At 38.8% G+C, this 15,468-nt stretch overlaps 1 protein-coding gene and 1 long non-coding RNA gene across 9 annotated transcripts in view; one reads left to right on the top strand and one right to left on the bottom strand.

The window, feature by feature from the left end:
- The window catches only part of LOC124147724, a 227,360-nt gene that overhangs the window by 140,630 nt on the left and 71,262 nt on the right, over positions 1 to 15,468 (top strand). For 7 of the 8 annotated variants that reach the window (XR_006862808.2, XR_007217981.1, XM_046518468.2 and 4 more), the window contains 4 exons: positions 983 to 1,267; positions 1,677 to 1,976; positions 2,106 to 2,393; positions 4,965 to 6,100. Coding sequence is in view for 6 of the 8 variants with exons in the window: in XM_046518468.2 (XP_046374424.2) it covers positions 983 to 1,267; positions 1,677 to 1,976; positions 2,106 to 2,393; positions 4,965 to 6,100 (2,009 nt within the window). In the remaining 2 variants the exon portion in view is untranslated. The remainder of the gene's footprint in view (positions 1 to 982; positions 1,268 to 1,676; positions 1,977 to 2,105; positions 2,394 to 4,964; positions 6,101 to 15,468) is intronic. The other variant, XM_046518470.2, reaches the window with a different exon arrangement.
- Positions 8,859 to 10,364, bottom strand: LOC125372120. Its single transcript, XR_007217982.1, has 2 exons — positions 9,873 to 10,364; positions 8,859 to 9,280 (listed from the first exon to the last, which is right to left on the bottom strand). It is a non-coding gene; the product is annotated as an uncharacterized LOC125372120 (long non-coding RNA).

Raw genomic sequence — 15,468 nt, 5'->3', positions numbered from 1 at the left:
TGGACTAAGTTTGGAGTGTTATTTGTCAACTTCTTTTGAAAAACTATTTATTTTAAAGACTTATTTTGAATTACTCACGACTATGGTGTTTTTAATCTTGAACTTTTGTAATAATTGTTACATATATAACTGCCTGTGACCACTTTTCGGAATGTTCTAAGATTGCAGACCTGTGTGCCTGTGTTGTTACGAGGTGCAAGAGAGCGCCGTTTTCAAAGCGTTGTTGCCGTCATGGTAGAATGGAGATAAACCTACTGTGTTTTGAAATTTGATGTAGTCCCACTGTAGAGTAGATACCTCTTTATTTTAATTTTGAACCAAGCACTTTAGTAGCTACATCAAATTTCAAAACACAGTAGGTTTATCTCCTAATTGGATAAGTTAGACATATATTTTATTGTGATAGTATTTTAGTAGTTCATTTGATAAAGTTGTGATTCCCTGATACCTGTATCTGTTGCCTATGCATGAAAGCCCATGATACCATCACAAGTATATCCAAACTATATATCTTCCTGATTCTCAGTTCCATGTTTGTTTCTCAGCTGTTTTATCCAGGTCACTTCCCATCCAATGTCCATCCAAGCAATCCCACTGTATCCTTCCTATCTGCCACATATCACCCATCTCACCAATGACATCCTCAGGGGCCCTTTACCCGCCAATTCCCATCTAACCCGATTTTCCCTTCACAGACCATCTCACCATCCCACCTCCAATGACCATCTCACCGTCCCCTTCCCATTCAATGGCCATGTCAAAGGCCTCTGCCCTGTTCAAGAACATCTCAACAGCCCCTTTCCCTTCAATGGCCATTTCACCAGCCCCCAGCTTTCCTTCCAGCAACCATCTTCCTGGCCCCTCAAGTGACCATCCATCAGCCCCTTCTCTTCACTTGTTATTTTATTGGTCCTTCCCCATCCCCTTGTTCATGTTCCCCTGTCTGTCACCTGCATGACATTTACCCTTGTGGGATTTCCAGAGAAACCTGAGAAAGTCCCAGTGTTTTCATTGGGTCTGCATGATGAGACGGTGATAGAGGGGCACTCCATCACCTTGACCTGTACAGTGGCAGATGCTGAGACCATTGGTTGGTACAAGGATGGGTTTGTCCAACGCAACTCCTCAGACTTCAAGCAGAGCTATGATGGAGATGTTGCCCGTCTCGAGATTGGAGAAGTCTTTCTGGATGATGTTGGGGAATATGCCTGTGTTGCTCGCAATGAGTTGGGGGAGGATCGCACGGCATGCCAAATAACTGTGACAGGTAGCACTTGATCAGATTCCACAGTTTCACTGACTAGTAATACAAAAATTAGAATAAGAATCATCCTTAAGTTAGGACTGGACTGTGAGTACTGTATTTCACCATGCCACTCTTTCTTGAATACTTTATATCAACATGTTTTGAAAACTCAGAATGATATATTGCATGATCCAAACACTGTCACCTGAATATTAACTTCCATCTTCATGCATGTATAATATTATATGCCTGTGCACCACAAAACTCTTGCATGTACAGTCCTTATGCCATTTTAGGAATGTATGCATGAGTTATAGCATCTTCTTAGAATTCACATTCTAGTGCTATTATTTACCCTTTCCACATCAGTCTGCTTGCATGTATTGACATACTATCAGCAACTAGACTGAGATCTGACTGCTGGTTTCAGCCTGTGACACGGAGACGTCCGTTGTGCCCATGTTCCTCACCAAGTTCACCAAGTCTGTCATCAAGGTCGGGGACAAGCTCCTCCTGGAGTGTGATATTATTGGGTCACCAGAACCAGGGATCAACTGGACCAAAGATGGCCGTCCTCTGCGGGAGGACTGCCCATATAACGAAATGTACGACGGACGTACAGCAAAACTTGAAATAGAGGATGTCACAACCGATGATTCAGGGAAATATGAATGTATTGCTGTTAATGAAGCTGGTCGAGTGTCTCTTGATGCCAGTGTCACAGTGCAGGGTAAGATCAACCTGACTAAATACATGTAGGGATTTTGAAGCATTGAAGTTATATCCATTGTTCCAAGTTAGTCACGGTGTAGATCTTTGATCTCAGTGAGATTATGCTTGTTATCTGTTATCATTTCAGTAAAGAACAAGTCTCCATCTGTGACGGTTCCACTGTGTGATGTGGACATTAAGGCAGGTGAGAGTGCCATCTTGACTTGTCACATCTCAGGCTTTCCACAGCCAAGCGTCCTATGGAGGAAGAATGGAATGTTGATTGGGCACACCAAGGACTTTAAACAGATGTATGATGGCAGGATAGTGAAACTGGAGATCTATGGAGTGTGTTTCCAGGACAGTGGGCAGTATGAATGTGTCGCACGCAATGGACTGGGAGAGACTTCAACCACATGTCTACTCACAGTGAAAGGTTTGTGCCAGACTGTTTAATAGACACAAGCACCTGTTTAGCTATCTTGAGCTTTTTTTCGCTCAAAGTCTAAATTACAAATAGGTTAACATTCACAACTCATGCTTCAAACACAGGAGACAAAGCTGTTGTTATGACACTGACTTTGGAGGAGTTGTACAGTGGGAGATTACATGCGCTGGACTCATGCCGAATGTAGGCGGCTACAGCAAGCTGTCATTTGGTATGATGTTGGCTAAATGAGAATTACAGAAACGACAGGTGTTATTTGTTGTTTTTTGGTTCTTGTGATGGTTGTGTTGAAACTGACTGATGCCTGATACTTAGAGTAATATCAAGTTATTCAGTTGGACATTGTATTTATGGGTATTTGCAATTGTATGAGTCAATTGTTTAAAGGTACTTGTTTCTGTGATTATTAGTTACCTGAAGATATTTCCTTAAATATTGGGGTACGGCACAGAAACTCATTATTGGTATCAGCCACAGGCTGAATCAAGCTAAATCCTGATTGGCTAAATATATGCAGTGCTCTAATTAACGCAATTAGCATGAAATTTGAAGACATTTTAACAGCCTCATCTAAAAAATTACCTCTGGCACTGCACTGGTATGGCTTTCTAAACAGTTTAAGGGGAGAACTCTTCATGATTGGGCTGGGCTAAGTGATGGAAGCCACAGAAATCCTGATAAAAGGAGGATGTCTACAGGAGAATTAAGAAGGCTGATGTGGTGAGATAAGCATGATCAGTAGAAAAAATATTTGAAGGTTTCAATATAACATGTATTATATATGATCCAAGCTAAATCATCTCCACAGTTCCATCACAAATCACAGTAATAGTACAGTTTAAAGAGTGTAAACCTTGACATGTAATCATCAACATACCACAACAAAGGTTATCTTACATGTTAATATTTAGGAATTGTTCTCATCAATATGACAAGTCACAAGATTGCTATATTTATTATAGTTACTATCTCTGAGACAATGTTTTTTCAAGTTTGACATTGCACTTTAAATACTGTAACTTATTTTTACTAATCCCCTCACGACCTCCCTCAATATGCCCAAAGATGAATTAATATATAGGAGTATCAGAGACCCAAGTCTGAATTTTGGAGGATTGCGTGCAGGTGGTGTGTGTTGGGGATTTATTTCAGAGTGTTTCAAGAACTTAACATGATTAAATATTGAATTATTGTAAAACCACAAAAGCTGCCATTGGTAAAAAATGAGATTTCATACTGTTATTATTATAATGGCGGATCATGAGATTGGGGTGGGTTTGGGAAGTGCACATGATCATGTACTGTTGTAATTTACTTCTCAAATACATTCATTACTTTTGTATTAATGATAAATATTAACTTGAAATGTTCACTTTTTTCATTTTCAATCAGAATTCATAATGTGATCAAGCACAGGCAATATACATGAAAATGTGCCTATTATATTAATATAGTAATGTATTGTTTACCTTTCACCAGCTAATAATAGCTTAGCTTTAGATTACAAGTATGTTATAAAATGAAAAATATGTTTATATTAAATATTTGCCATTTGAAGAATTTATCTGAGGTCATTTTTTAGATGAGGCTGTCAAAATGTCTTCAAATTTCATGCTAATTGCTTTAATTAGAGCACTGCATATATTTAGCCAATCAGGATTTAGCTTGATTCAGCCTGTGGCTGAAATCTACTTCTGCTCAGGGTTCGTAACCTTTTTCGAGGTTTACGAAATAAACTGTTGATATTTCGGTAAGTAAGGGACATTCAGCAAATTTAGATGACTTGTACATGAGTAGAAATGTGGTATTTATCAATCTACGGCCAGAAATGGGCTTGTCAATAAGCGGATCTTAAAGAAATCGACCTGGATATCGAATGTAAACACACCGGCAAGATGGCAATGCATTGTGTTCCTGGCCCAAGTGAGGCACAGAGATGTGACTCTGTGATGTACTCACTGACAAAAGAAACGCAATTACCATGCATTTGGTTAATATATGAAAAATTACTCATATTCAAGAGATATTAGATTGGTTCGATGCACAAACAAACAAACTGTTAGGTTGCATGAAACGTTGCTCGTGAGCGCATCACATGTAACGTCATAGATCCATGACTCGTGATACACCATTTGTCTCGTGCAGCATAAGATTGTAAAGTTTGGAAATCATGTGCAGCATATCGTGATAAGAATAAAGACACTCTGTGGTAACACTTGATTCATTGTTAGTTTTGTCATTAAGTGGAGTGTACATATTTCTCTATATGTGAGGTACAGAGATATGAGTCTACAATGCACTGATTGCATGGCCCAAGTGAGATAGATATAACTCTATGATGCACTGAGTGCATGGCCCAAGTGAGGTACAGAGATATAACTCTATAATGCACTGAGTGCATGGCCCAAGTGAGATAGATATGACTCTATGATGCACTGAGTGCATGGCCCAAGTGAGGTACAGAGATATAACTCTATAATGCACTGGGAGTATGGCCCAACCAGCTACCTAGATATGAATTTTTCTTGTTGTAGTGACAATAAATTTGTTTTCCTGCAGATACATCAGCCCCACAAGAATCAATGTTGCCACCATCCTCCAACATGTCCAGTTCACCGATCACAAGATCTACAACGCCACCACAAACCATCATTGGTCTAGCCTTGTCTCGTCCTGCCTCACAGCGGAGTAGTCATGGACCTCTACACCTGTCTTCTCCCACCAGCCCTACAGCTTCACAGAACATCAGCAGCAGTTCTGTGGGACAGGCAACTTCCCATACATCTACCAAGGTAGTGTCACCCTTGGTCTCTCCATCTACTGCATTGCCCACCCACATTATTGGGAAGGCTCTGACAAGGTCCGCTTCCATGACCATCACTACTGTAGCCTCTTCTGCAACCTCTCCATCAGCTCCATTACCAGCAGATGTTATTGGGAGTGCTGAAACGTTGTCATCTTCCAAGATGTCTACAAGTTTAGTCACTTCTCAAGAATGCAAGGCTTCTGCTTCTTTCACAAGATCAGCCTCCCAGAGATCTATCACGGTAATCTCTTCTCCAGAATCTTCTCCCACCACTCCATTGTCATCTCATGTCCTTGGTAAAGCCATTACAAGGTCAGCCTCGCAGAGAGTCACATCATCCTCTCAGAGCAGCTCATCACCACCACAGAGCATTATTGGAAAAGCACTAGAAACTTTAGCTGCCAAGTCACCTTCATCACATCAGAATGTAAGCAGATCATTGTCCTCGCCAACCAATACTCAAATAGAAATATTAACAAAGCCACTAACTGGCACTGTTGGTGATCCTCCACGGATAATAAGAAACATTCCAAGTACTGAATCCATCTCTGTTCCTGCAAGGTCCAAGCCTCTCAATACCATTGGTAAATTCCTTGCACTGTCCGCAGCTAAGGACTTGGGTCCATCATTCCCCATCAGGACTACACTAGATAGTCCCACAGAAAGAAGCCCCAGCCCAGTCACACCAACACAGCACCAGGAGAGCAGTAACCTCAAGAAAGCTCAGACACAGACACAGACACAGACACTACAACTGTCCAAAGTGCAGCAATTACGTTTGCAGTTCTTAGGCGAGGCCAACCAAACCAAACAGAATAAAGTCAGTAGTGCACCAATCAGAAGATGGCATTCTCTTCCTCCACAAGACCTCAAGCCAATCATTGTCAAGGTCAGTCTGTTTTCGTCTCAGTCCTTAGTATAAGCAACAAATGAAGCTATCTCTATGGTTGTTAATAGATTTGAGATTGATACTTAGAACATAGCTTTTTGAGACATGAGGTAATAAAACAATATTGATGTTTCATGAATACCAGCTACATATTTTTCTCATAGCTCAAACATACCACTCAAGGCTGCTGTGGAAATGCTCCTGTCACTTGATATAGAACAATGTTTGTTCATAGTGCCTCAAACCTATGAGTGAAAGTTGAAATATGTCATGTATGGCAATGTTGCTTGTTCAACAATTAAAACAAATGCTCATTTTTGTGTTTTGACATGAATTGGGAAGGGTCAGACATACATGTAGTTTGGAGGATGTGAAGTTGGAAGGGTCAGACATACATGTAGTTTGGATGATGTGAAGATGGAAGGGTCGGACATACATGTAGTTTGGAGGATGTGAAGTTGGAAGGGTCGGACATACATGTAGTTTGGAGGATGTGAAGTTGGAAGGGTCAGACATACATGTAGTTTGGAGGATGTGAAGTTGGAAGGGTCAGACATACATGTAGTTTGGAGGATGTGAAGTTGAAAAGGTCGGACATACATGTAGTTTGGAGGATGTGAAGTTGGAAGGGTCGGACAAACATGTAGTTTGGAGGATGTGAAGTTGGAAGGGTCGGACATACATGTAGTTTGGAGGATGTGAAGATGGAAGGGTCGGACATACATGTAGTTTGGAGGATGTGAAGTTGGAAGGGTCAGACATACATGTAGTTTGGAGGATGTGAAGTTGGAAGGGTCGGACATACATGTAGTTTGGAGGATGTGAAGTTGGAAGGGTCGGACATACATGTAGTTTGGAGGATGTGAAGTTGGAAGGGTCGGACATACATGTAGTTTGGAGGATGTGAAGTTGGAAGGGTCAGACAAACATGTAGTTTGGAGTATGTGAAGTTGGAAGGGTCAGACATACATGTAGTTTGGATGATGTGAAGTTGGAAGGGTCGGACATACATGTAGTTTGGAGGATGTGAAGTTGGAAGGGTCGGACATACATGTAGTTTGGAGGATGTGAAGATGGAAGGGTCGGACATACATGTAGTTTGGAGGATGTGAAGTTGGAAGGGTCGGACATACATGTAGTTTGGAGGATGTGAAGTTGGAAGGGTCAGACATACATGTAGTTTGGATGATGTGAAGTTGGAAGGGTCGGACATACATGTAGTTTGGATGATGTGAAGTTGGAAGGGTCGGACATACATGTAGTTTGGAGGATGTGAAGTTGGAAGGGTCGGACATACATGTAGTTTGGAGGATGTGAAGTTGGAAAGGTCGGACATACATGTAGTTTGGATGATGTGAAGTTGGAAGGGTCAGACATACATGTAGTTTGGATGATGTGAAGTTGGAAGGGTCAGACATACTTGTAGTTTGGATGATGTGAAGTTGGAAGGGTCAGACATACATGTAGTTTGGATGATGTGAAGTTGGAAGGGTCGGACATACATGTAGTTTGGATGATGTGAAGTTGGAAGGGTCGGACATACATGTAGTTTAGAGGATGTGAAGTTGGAAGGGTCAGACATACATGTAGTTTGGAGGATGTGAAGTTGGAAGGGTCGGACATACATGTAGTTTGGATGATGTGAAGTTGGAAGGGTCGGACATACATGTAGTTTGGATGATGTGAAGTTGGAAGGGTCAGACATACATGTAGTTTGGATGATGTGAAGTTGGAAGGGTCGGACATACATGTAGTTTGGAGGATGTGAAGTTGGAAGGGTCAGACATACATGTAGTTTGGATGATGTGAAGTTGGAAGGGTCAGACATACATGTAGTTTGGATGATGTGAAGTTGGAAGGGTCGGACATACATGTAGTTTGGAGGACATGAAGCGGGAAAATCATGATGATTTTAAATCTCATAACACCAAAAGGAGAAGAGTTTGATCTCACTTATGAACCGAATAAAAAACCTGAAAGAACATTTATCAACAATTTTATGTTTTAAACATATCTTTCATGAACCTCAGGGCACAGATATACAATATCTGTACTGCTGTAAATATACTTGAGAAAGAGATTCTTCAAAGCATTGTGATCTATCGTCGCCTGTGTTGCCTGGTGCTTGACTCACTGGGCTACAGATAAGAAGATGCAGATTCAGTTCACTGAAACATGAAGAAGACATTAGTCATTTGATTTTACATCATGCCACATATTTCGTCATGTAGATTGTGATGGACATTCTATAGAATATCCCTTAGACGTCATGACTTTCTATAGAATATCCCTTGGACACAATGACTTTCTACAGAATATCCTTTGACAACATAACTTTCTATTGAATATTCCTTGGACATTATGACTTTCTATTGAATATCCCTCGGACAAAATGACATTCCATAGAATATCCCTTGGACAAAATGACTTTCTATAGAATATCCCTTGGACATCATGACATTCTGTAGAATATCCCTTGGACAACATGACTTTCTATAGATTATTACCCATATGGGCTCAAATATGCAGTGTAATAACTTTTTGATATTTGCACAGTGTGCAATTAGTGATTCTCGAAGCTGATTGGTCAGTTTTGTCAAATGTCAATTTTCATTGGTCAACGGGACTATTTTTCTCTCATTGAGTTCATTCACAAATCCAGAGCATTCATTCACATGTTTTACGTGCTACAATCTCACTTAATCGAGATTTATGAGACTAGAACAAAGTTTCATATCAACCACATGATTTCACAGTATAATGAATAAAGCATTTATTTCGCACGAGTTTTAGTTTACAATAAGCGTAATTACAAAAAACAAAACTACGTCTGCATTGTTTGTAAACAAACATGGCTGACCATTTGACACCTGTCAAACTAAATGACCTCGTTAAAGTAGACGGAGATCTGACAGGAAGAGTTATTCGCATAATTCAACCTCTGAACACATTTAATGTCTTTGTTGTCAAAACTGCATATGGCCAGATTGAAGTTCCAAGTTTCAGATTGTGATGTTGCCAGAAACTGTTTCTAGTGCGCTAAAACTCAACACCACCAAGTCCAGATTTGCGTCTGTGTTAGAGGACTTGCTGTTTGGCGGATCTTTCGACCACACGAATCCCCAAAACCGGACTTTGTATAGACAGGTTTGCCTTTGTGAACGATGATGACATCGATAACTGCCAATGAAAAGGAAAACACAATGAAAAAGACTAAATTTGACAAGTTGACATGAACTTAGTTCAAATTTATACTGGTAAGAAAAACACGAAAAATAAGACTACTCACACTTTCAATGATGGCATAAGAATAAAAACAAATTCCTTTTGCAACAACAGTTAGACTTTCCGAAAGACATTATAAACATACGCCATTTCGTAGAATTTAAGTTTGTAACATTGTGTGAAGAAATAAGAACGCGACACTTTTTTATACAATGTATACGTTTTTGTAACCGCGACGTCAGCACAGTACGGCGCTGAGCGGTATGCAGGCTGACTGACGTCCGGGCACCATAAGACTATGAGGGTTAATGACACAGGAAAGGTGCAACTAAACATTATTCTTTGCAAATTTATCATTTCGGCATGCACATCAGACGGTTCAGAATTCGAAATGCCTACTTTGAAGGAGATCAAGGGTAGCACCGAGTGCTACCTTAGCGACAAGATTACCAACATCTGGTTGCGAAATCGATGCACTTTGCTGAACTCAAATAGGTTTTGAAATCAAAACAAAAATAATTAAAAATACAAGGAAAAGAAAACTTACCCCAGCGAGGTGATCCTGTGTCCAACATTGAACTAAATGAGCTCCGTGAATGCGGACAGCTTGTCACCAAGTCTCCAGATACCGTGTTAGTCTATCAACAGGTATTCGACCATATTATGAATCACATCAAAATATCAACAAACTCCCGTTATCTGACTGTGTCCACTCCACAAGCGCGTTTGACTCAAACAAGTCCTCCTAGAATCCCACATGCACATGTTTCCCATCAGTCACACTTGTCTCAAATCACAAACGATGTTCATTAAACTTGTTGTCCGGATTAAACTGTAACGCCGGTTCTCTTGTCATTCCTGGTTTCGGCTGTCTCATATCTTGGTCAAGTCGGGTCATTCTTTCCGACACTGACAGCAATCGTATTTTTCAAAGTTTACCTACTTGTCGTAACTTTTCTCAATCAAACATGACTTCTGTACATTCCTTCTATGTTGTTGATACAGGTTTTTGCATTTTTACCGAATGACACATGAAAAAATTGACATGTTTTCCGTGTTTCCTCTTCTCAATGTGAAATTCATGTCCATGGTGATGCACGACGGCTATTGTCTTGTCAATGAGAGGTCTTGTCAAAACAAGCCTTGATTAAAAAGCCTGTTGAACCTTTTTTGAAAATTGTCTTCTTTTATCAATGGTAGATAGTGTACGCTGTATAACTCAGACAGAAATATAACTGCAATAATGTGATCTTTCAAGTTTTGTTAACAGAACTATATTTTTACGCGTAGCAAGACGTTGTTGATTGAGTAATGCGGCTGGAGTGAGTGGACAGTGTTTTTTTCACACGCGGATTGATACAAAACAGCTGATTCTTGATCGGCGACAGTTCATTGTTTTTTTCTTGAAACATGTCTTTAATATGAATATGGGTAATAAATAGAATAACCCACGAGGTACGAGTGATTACGGAAAATATGTCACTCGTGAAATTAATCTTTTAATTTCCTCGCTAAAGCTCGGAACTTAAACCATTAATTTCACTCGTGACATATTTTCCGTAATCACTCGTACCTCGTGGGTTATTCTATAAATATCCCTTGGACATCATGACTTTCTATATAATATCCCTTGGACATCATAACATTCTGTAGAATATCCCTTGGACATCATGACATTCTATAGAATATCCCTCGGACATCATGACTTTCTACAGAATATCCCTTGGACACAAAGACTTTCTACAGAATATCCTTTGACAACATAACTTTCTATTGAATATTCCTTGGACATTATGACTTTCTATTGAATATCCCTCGGACAAAATGACATTCCATAGAATATCCCTTGGACAAAATGACTTTCTATAGAATATCCCTTGGACATCATGACATTCTGTAGAATATCCCTTCGACATCATGACATTCTATAGAATATCCTTTGTACATCATGACTTTCTATAGAATATCCCTTGGACATCATGACTTTCTATATAATATCCCTTAGACATCATAACATTCTGTAGAATATCCCTTGGACATCATGACTTTCTGTAGAATATCCGTTCGACATCATGGCATTCTATAGAATATCCCTTGGACATTATGACTTTCTATAGAATATCCCTTGGACATCATAACATTCTGTAGAATATCCCTTGGACATCATAACATTCTGTAGAATATTCCTTGGACATTATGACATTCTATAGAATATCCCTTGGACATCATAACATTCTGTAGAATATCCCTTGGACATCATGACATTCTATAGAATATCCCTCGGACATCATGACTTTCTACAGAATATCCCTTGGACACAAAGACTTTCTACAGAATATCCTTTGACAACATAACTTTCTATTGAATATTCCTTGGACATTATGACTTTCTATTGAATATCCCTCGGACAAAATGACATTCCATAGAATATCCCTTGGACAAAATGACTTTCTATAGAATATCCCTTGGACATCATGACATTCTGTAGAATATCCCTTGGACAACATGACTTTCTATAGAATATCCCTTGGACATCATGACTTTCTATATAATATCCCTTGGACATCATAACATTCTGTAGAATATCCCTTGGACATCATGACATTCTATAGAATATCCCTCGGACATCATGACTTTCTACAGAATATCCCTTGGACGCAAAGACTTTCTACAGAATATCCTTTGACAACATAACTTTCTATTGAATATTCCTTGGACATTATGACTTTCTATTGAATATCCCTCGGACAAAATGACATTCCATAGAATATCCCTTGGACAAATTGTCTTTCTATAGAATATCCCTTGGACATCATGACATTCTGTAGAATATCCCTTGGACAACATGACTTTTATAGAATATCCCTTGGACATCATGACTTTCTACAGAATATCCCTTGGACACAATGACTTTCTATAGAATATCCCTTTGACATTATGACTTTCTATAGAATATCCCTTGTACATCATGACTTTCTGTAGAATATCCCTTCGACATCATGACATTCTATAGAATATCCTTTGTACATCATGACTTTCTATAGAATATCCCTTGGACATCATGACTTTCTATATAATATCCCTTAGACATCATAACATTCTGTAGAATATCCCTTGGACATCATGACTTTCTGTAGAATATCCGTTCGACATCATGGCATTCTGTAGAATATCCCTTCGACATTATGACTTTCTATAGAATATCCCTTGGACATTATGACTTTCTATAGAATATCCCTTGGACATCATAACATTCTGTAGAATATCCCTTGGACATCATAACATTCTGTAGAATATTCCTTGGACATTATGACATTCTATAGAATATCCCTTAGACATCATGACATTCTATAGAATATCCCTTGGACATCATGACTTTCTATAGAATATACCTCAGACAAAATAACATTCCATAGAATATCCCTTCTACAAAATGACTTTCTATAGAATATCCCTTGGACATCATGACTTTCTATAGAATATCCCTTGGACATTATGACTTTCTATAGAATAACCCTTGGAGATCATGACTTTCTATATAATATCCCTGCGACATCATAACATTCTATAGAATATCCCTTGGACATCATAACATTCTGTAGAATATCCCTTGGACATCATGACTTTCTATAGAATATCCCTTGGACGTTATGACTTTCTATAGAAATCCCTTGTACGTACATCATGACTTTCTGTAGAATATCCCTTGGACATCATGACATTCTATAGAATATCCCTTGGACATTATGACTTTCTATAGAATATCCCTTGGACATTATGACTTTCTATAGAATATCCCTTGGACATCATGACTTTCTATAGAATATCCCTTGGACATCATAACATTCTGTAGAATATCCCTTGGACATCATAACATTCTGTAGAATATCCCTTGGACATCAGAACATTCTGTAGAATATCCCTTGGACATCATAAAATTCTGTAGAATATCCCTTGGATATCATGACTTTCTATAGAATATCCCTTGTACATCATGACTTTCTGTAGAATATCCCTTCGACATCATGACATTCTATAGAAAATCCCTTCGACATTATGACTTTCTATAGAATATCCCTTGGACATTATGACTTTCTATAGAATATCCCTTGGACATCATAACATTCTGTAGAATATCCCTCGGACAAAATGACATTCCATAGAATATCCCTTGAACAAAGTGACTTTCTATAGAATATCCCTTGGACATCATAAAATTCTGTAGAATATCCCTTGGACATCATAACATTCTGTAGAATATCCCTTGGACATCATAACATTCTGTAGAATATCCCTTGGACATTATGACGTTTTATAGAATATCCCTTGGACATCATGACATTCTATAGAATATCCCTTGGACATCATGACTTTCTATAGAATATACCTCAGACAAAATAACATTCCATAGAATATCCCTTGTACGTTATGACTTTCTGTAGAATATCCCTTGGACATCATGACTTTCTATAGAATATCCCTTGGACATTATGACTTTCTATAGAATATCCCTTGGAGATCATAACATTCTGTAGAATATCCCTTGGACATTATGACTTTCTATAGAATATCCCTTGGACATCATGACTTTCTGTAGAATATCCGTTCGACATCATGGCATTCTATAGAATATCCCTTGGACATTATGACTTTCTATAGAATATCCCTTGGACATTATGACTTTCTATAGAATATCCCTTGGACATCATAACATTCTGTAGAATATCCCTTGGACATCATGACTTTCTATAGTGAGTGAGTGAGTGAGTGAGTGAGTTGGGTTTAATGCCGCTTTTAACAATATTCCAGTTATATCGCGGCGTGTCAGCTTAATGTGGGAGGAAAGCCTGAAGTGATGCAGGTCTCAGACGTTTACCACTTCGGTGAAACCCACGAGCACGGGTATGGTGCTGACAAACCTAGAAACATAATCGGGGCGAACCGGGATTCGAACCCACAATCATAGGTTTCTGGCGTGCCCAAGGGACGCAACTCTGCACAGCAAATCGCGGCGCCTTAGACGACTGGGCCACCCGTGTCCCCGACTTTCTATAGAATATCCCTTGGACATTATGACTTTCTATAGAATATCCCTTGGACATTATGACTTTCTATAGAATATTCCTTGGACATCATGACTTTCTATAGAATATCCCTTGGACATTATGACTTTCTATAGAATATCCCTTGGACATCATAACATTCTGTAGAATATCCCTTAGACATCATGACTTTCTATAGAATATCCCTTGGACATTATGACTTTCTATAGAATATCCCTTGGACATCATGACTTTCTATAGAATATCCCTTCGACATTATGACTTTCTATAGAATATCCCTTGTACATCATGACTTTCTGTAGAATATCCCTTCGACATCATGACATTCTATAGAATATCCTTTGTACATCATGACTTTCTATAGAATATCCCTTGGACATCATGACTTTCTATATAATATCCCTTGTACATCATGACTTTCTGTAGAATATCCCTTCGACATCATGACATTCTATAGAAAATCCCTTCGACATTATGACTTTCTATAGAATATCCCTTGGACATTATGACTTTCTATAGAATATCCCTTGGACATCATAACATTCTGTAGAATATCCCTTGGACATCATAACATTCTGTAGAATATCCCTTGAACAAAGTGACTTTCTATAGAATATCCCTTGGACATCATAAAATTCTGTAGAATATCCCTTGGACATCATAACATTCTGTAGAATATCCCTTGGACATCATAACATTCTGTAGAATATCCCTTGGACATTATGACGTTTTATAGAATATCCCTTGGACATCATGACTTTCTATAGAATATACCTCAGACAAAATAACATTCCATAGAATATCCCTTGTACATTATGACTTTCTGTAGAATATCCCTTGGACATCATGACTTTCTATAGAATATCCCTTGGACATTATGACTTTCTATAGAATATCCCTTGGAGATCATAACATTCTGTAGAATATCCCTTGGACATTATGACTTTCTATAGAATATCCCTTGGACATCATGACTTTCTGTAGAATATCCGTTCGACATCATGGCATTCTATAGAATATCCCTTGGACATTATGACTTTCTATAGAATATCCCTTGGACATTATGACTCTCTATAGAAT

This window comes from Haliotis rufescens, unplaced genomic scaffold (assembly GCF_023055435.1).
Source record: "Haliotis rufescens isolate VD_foot unplaced genomic scaffold, xgHalRufe1.0.p SCAF_36, whole genome shotgun sequence".
In the NCBI taxonomy this organism is placed as follows: domain Eukaryota; kingdom Metazoa; phylum Mollusca; class Gastropoda; order Lepetellida; family Haliotidae; genus Haliotis; species Haliotis rufescens.
The sequence above is the reverse complement of the archived record's forward strand: the minus strand, read 5'-3'. Positions and strand labels throughout refer to the sequence as shown.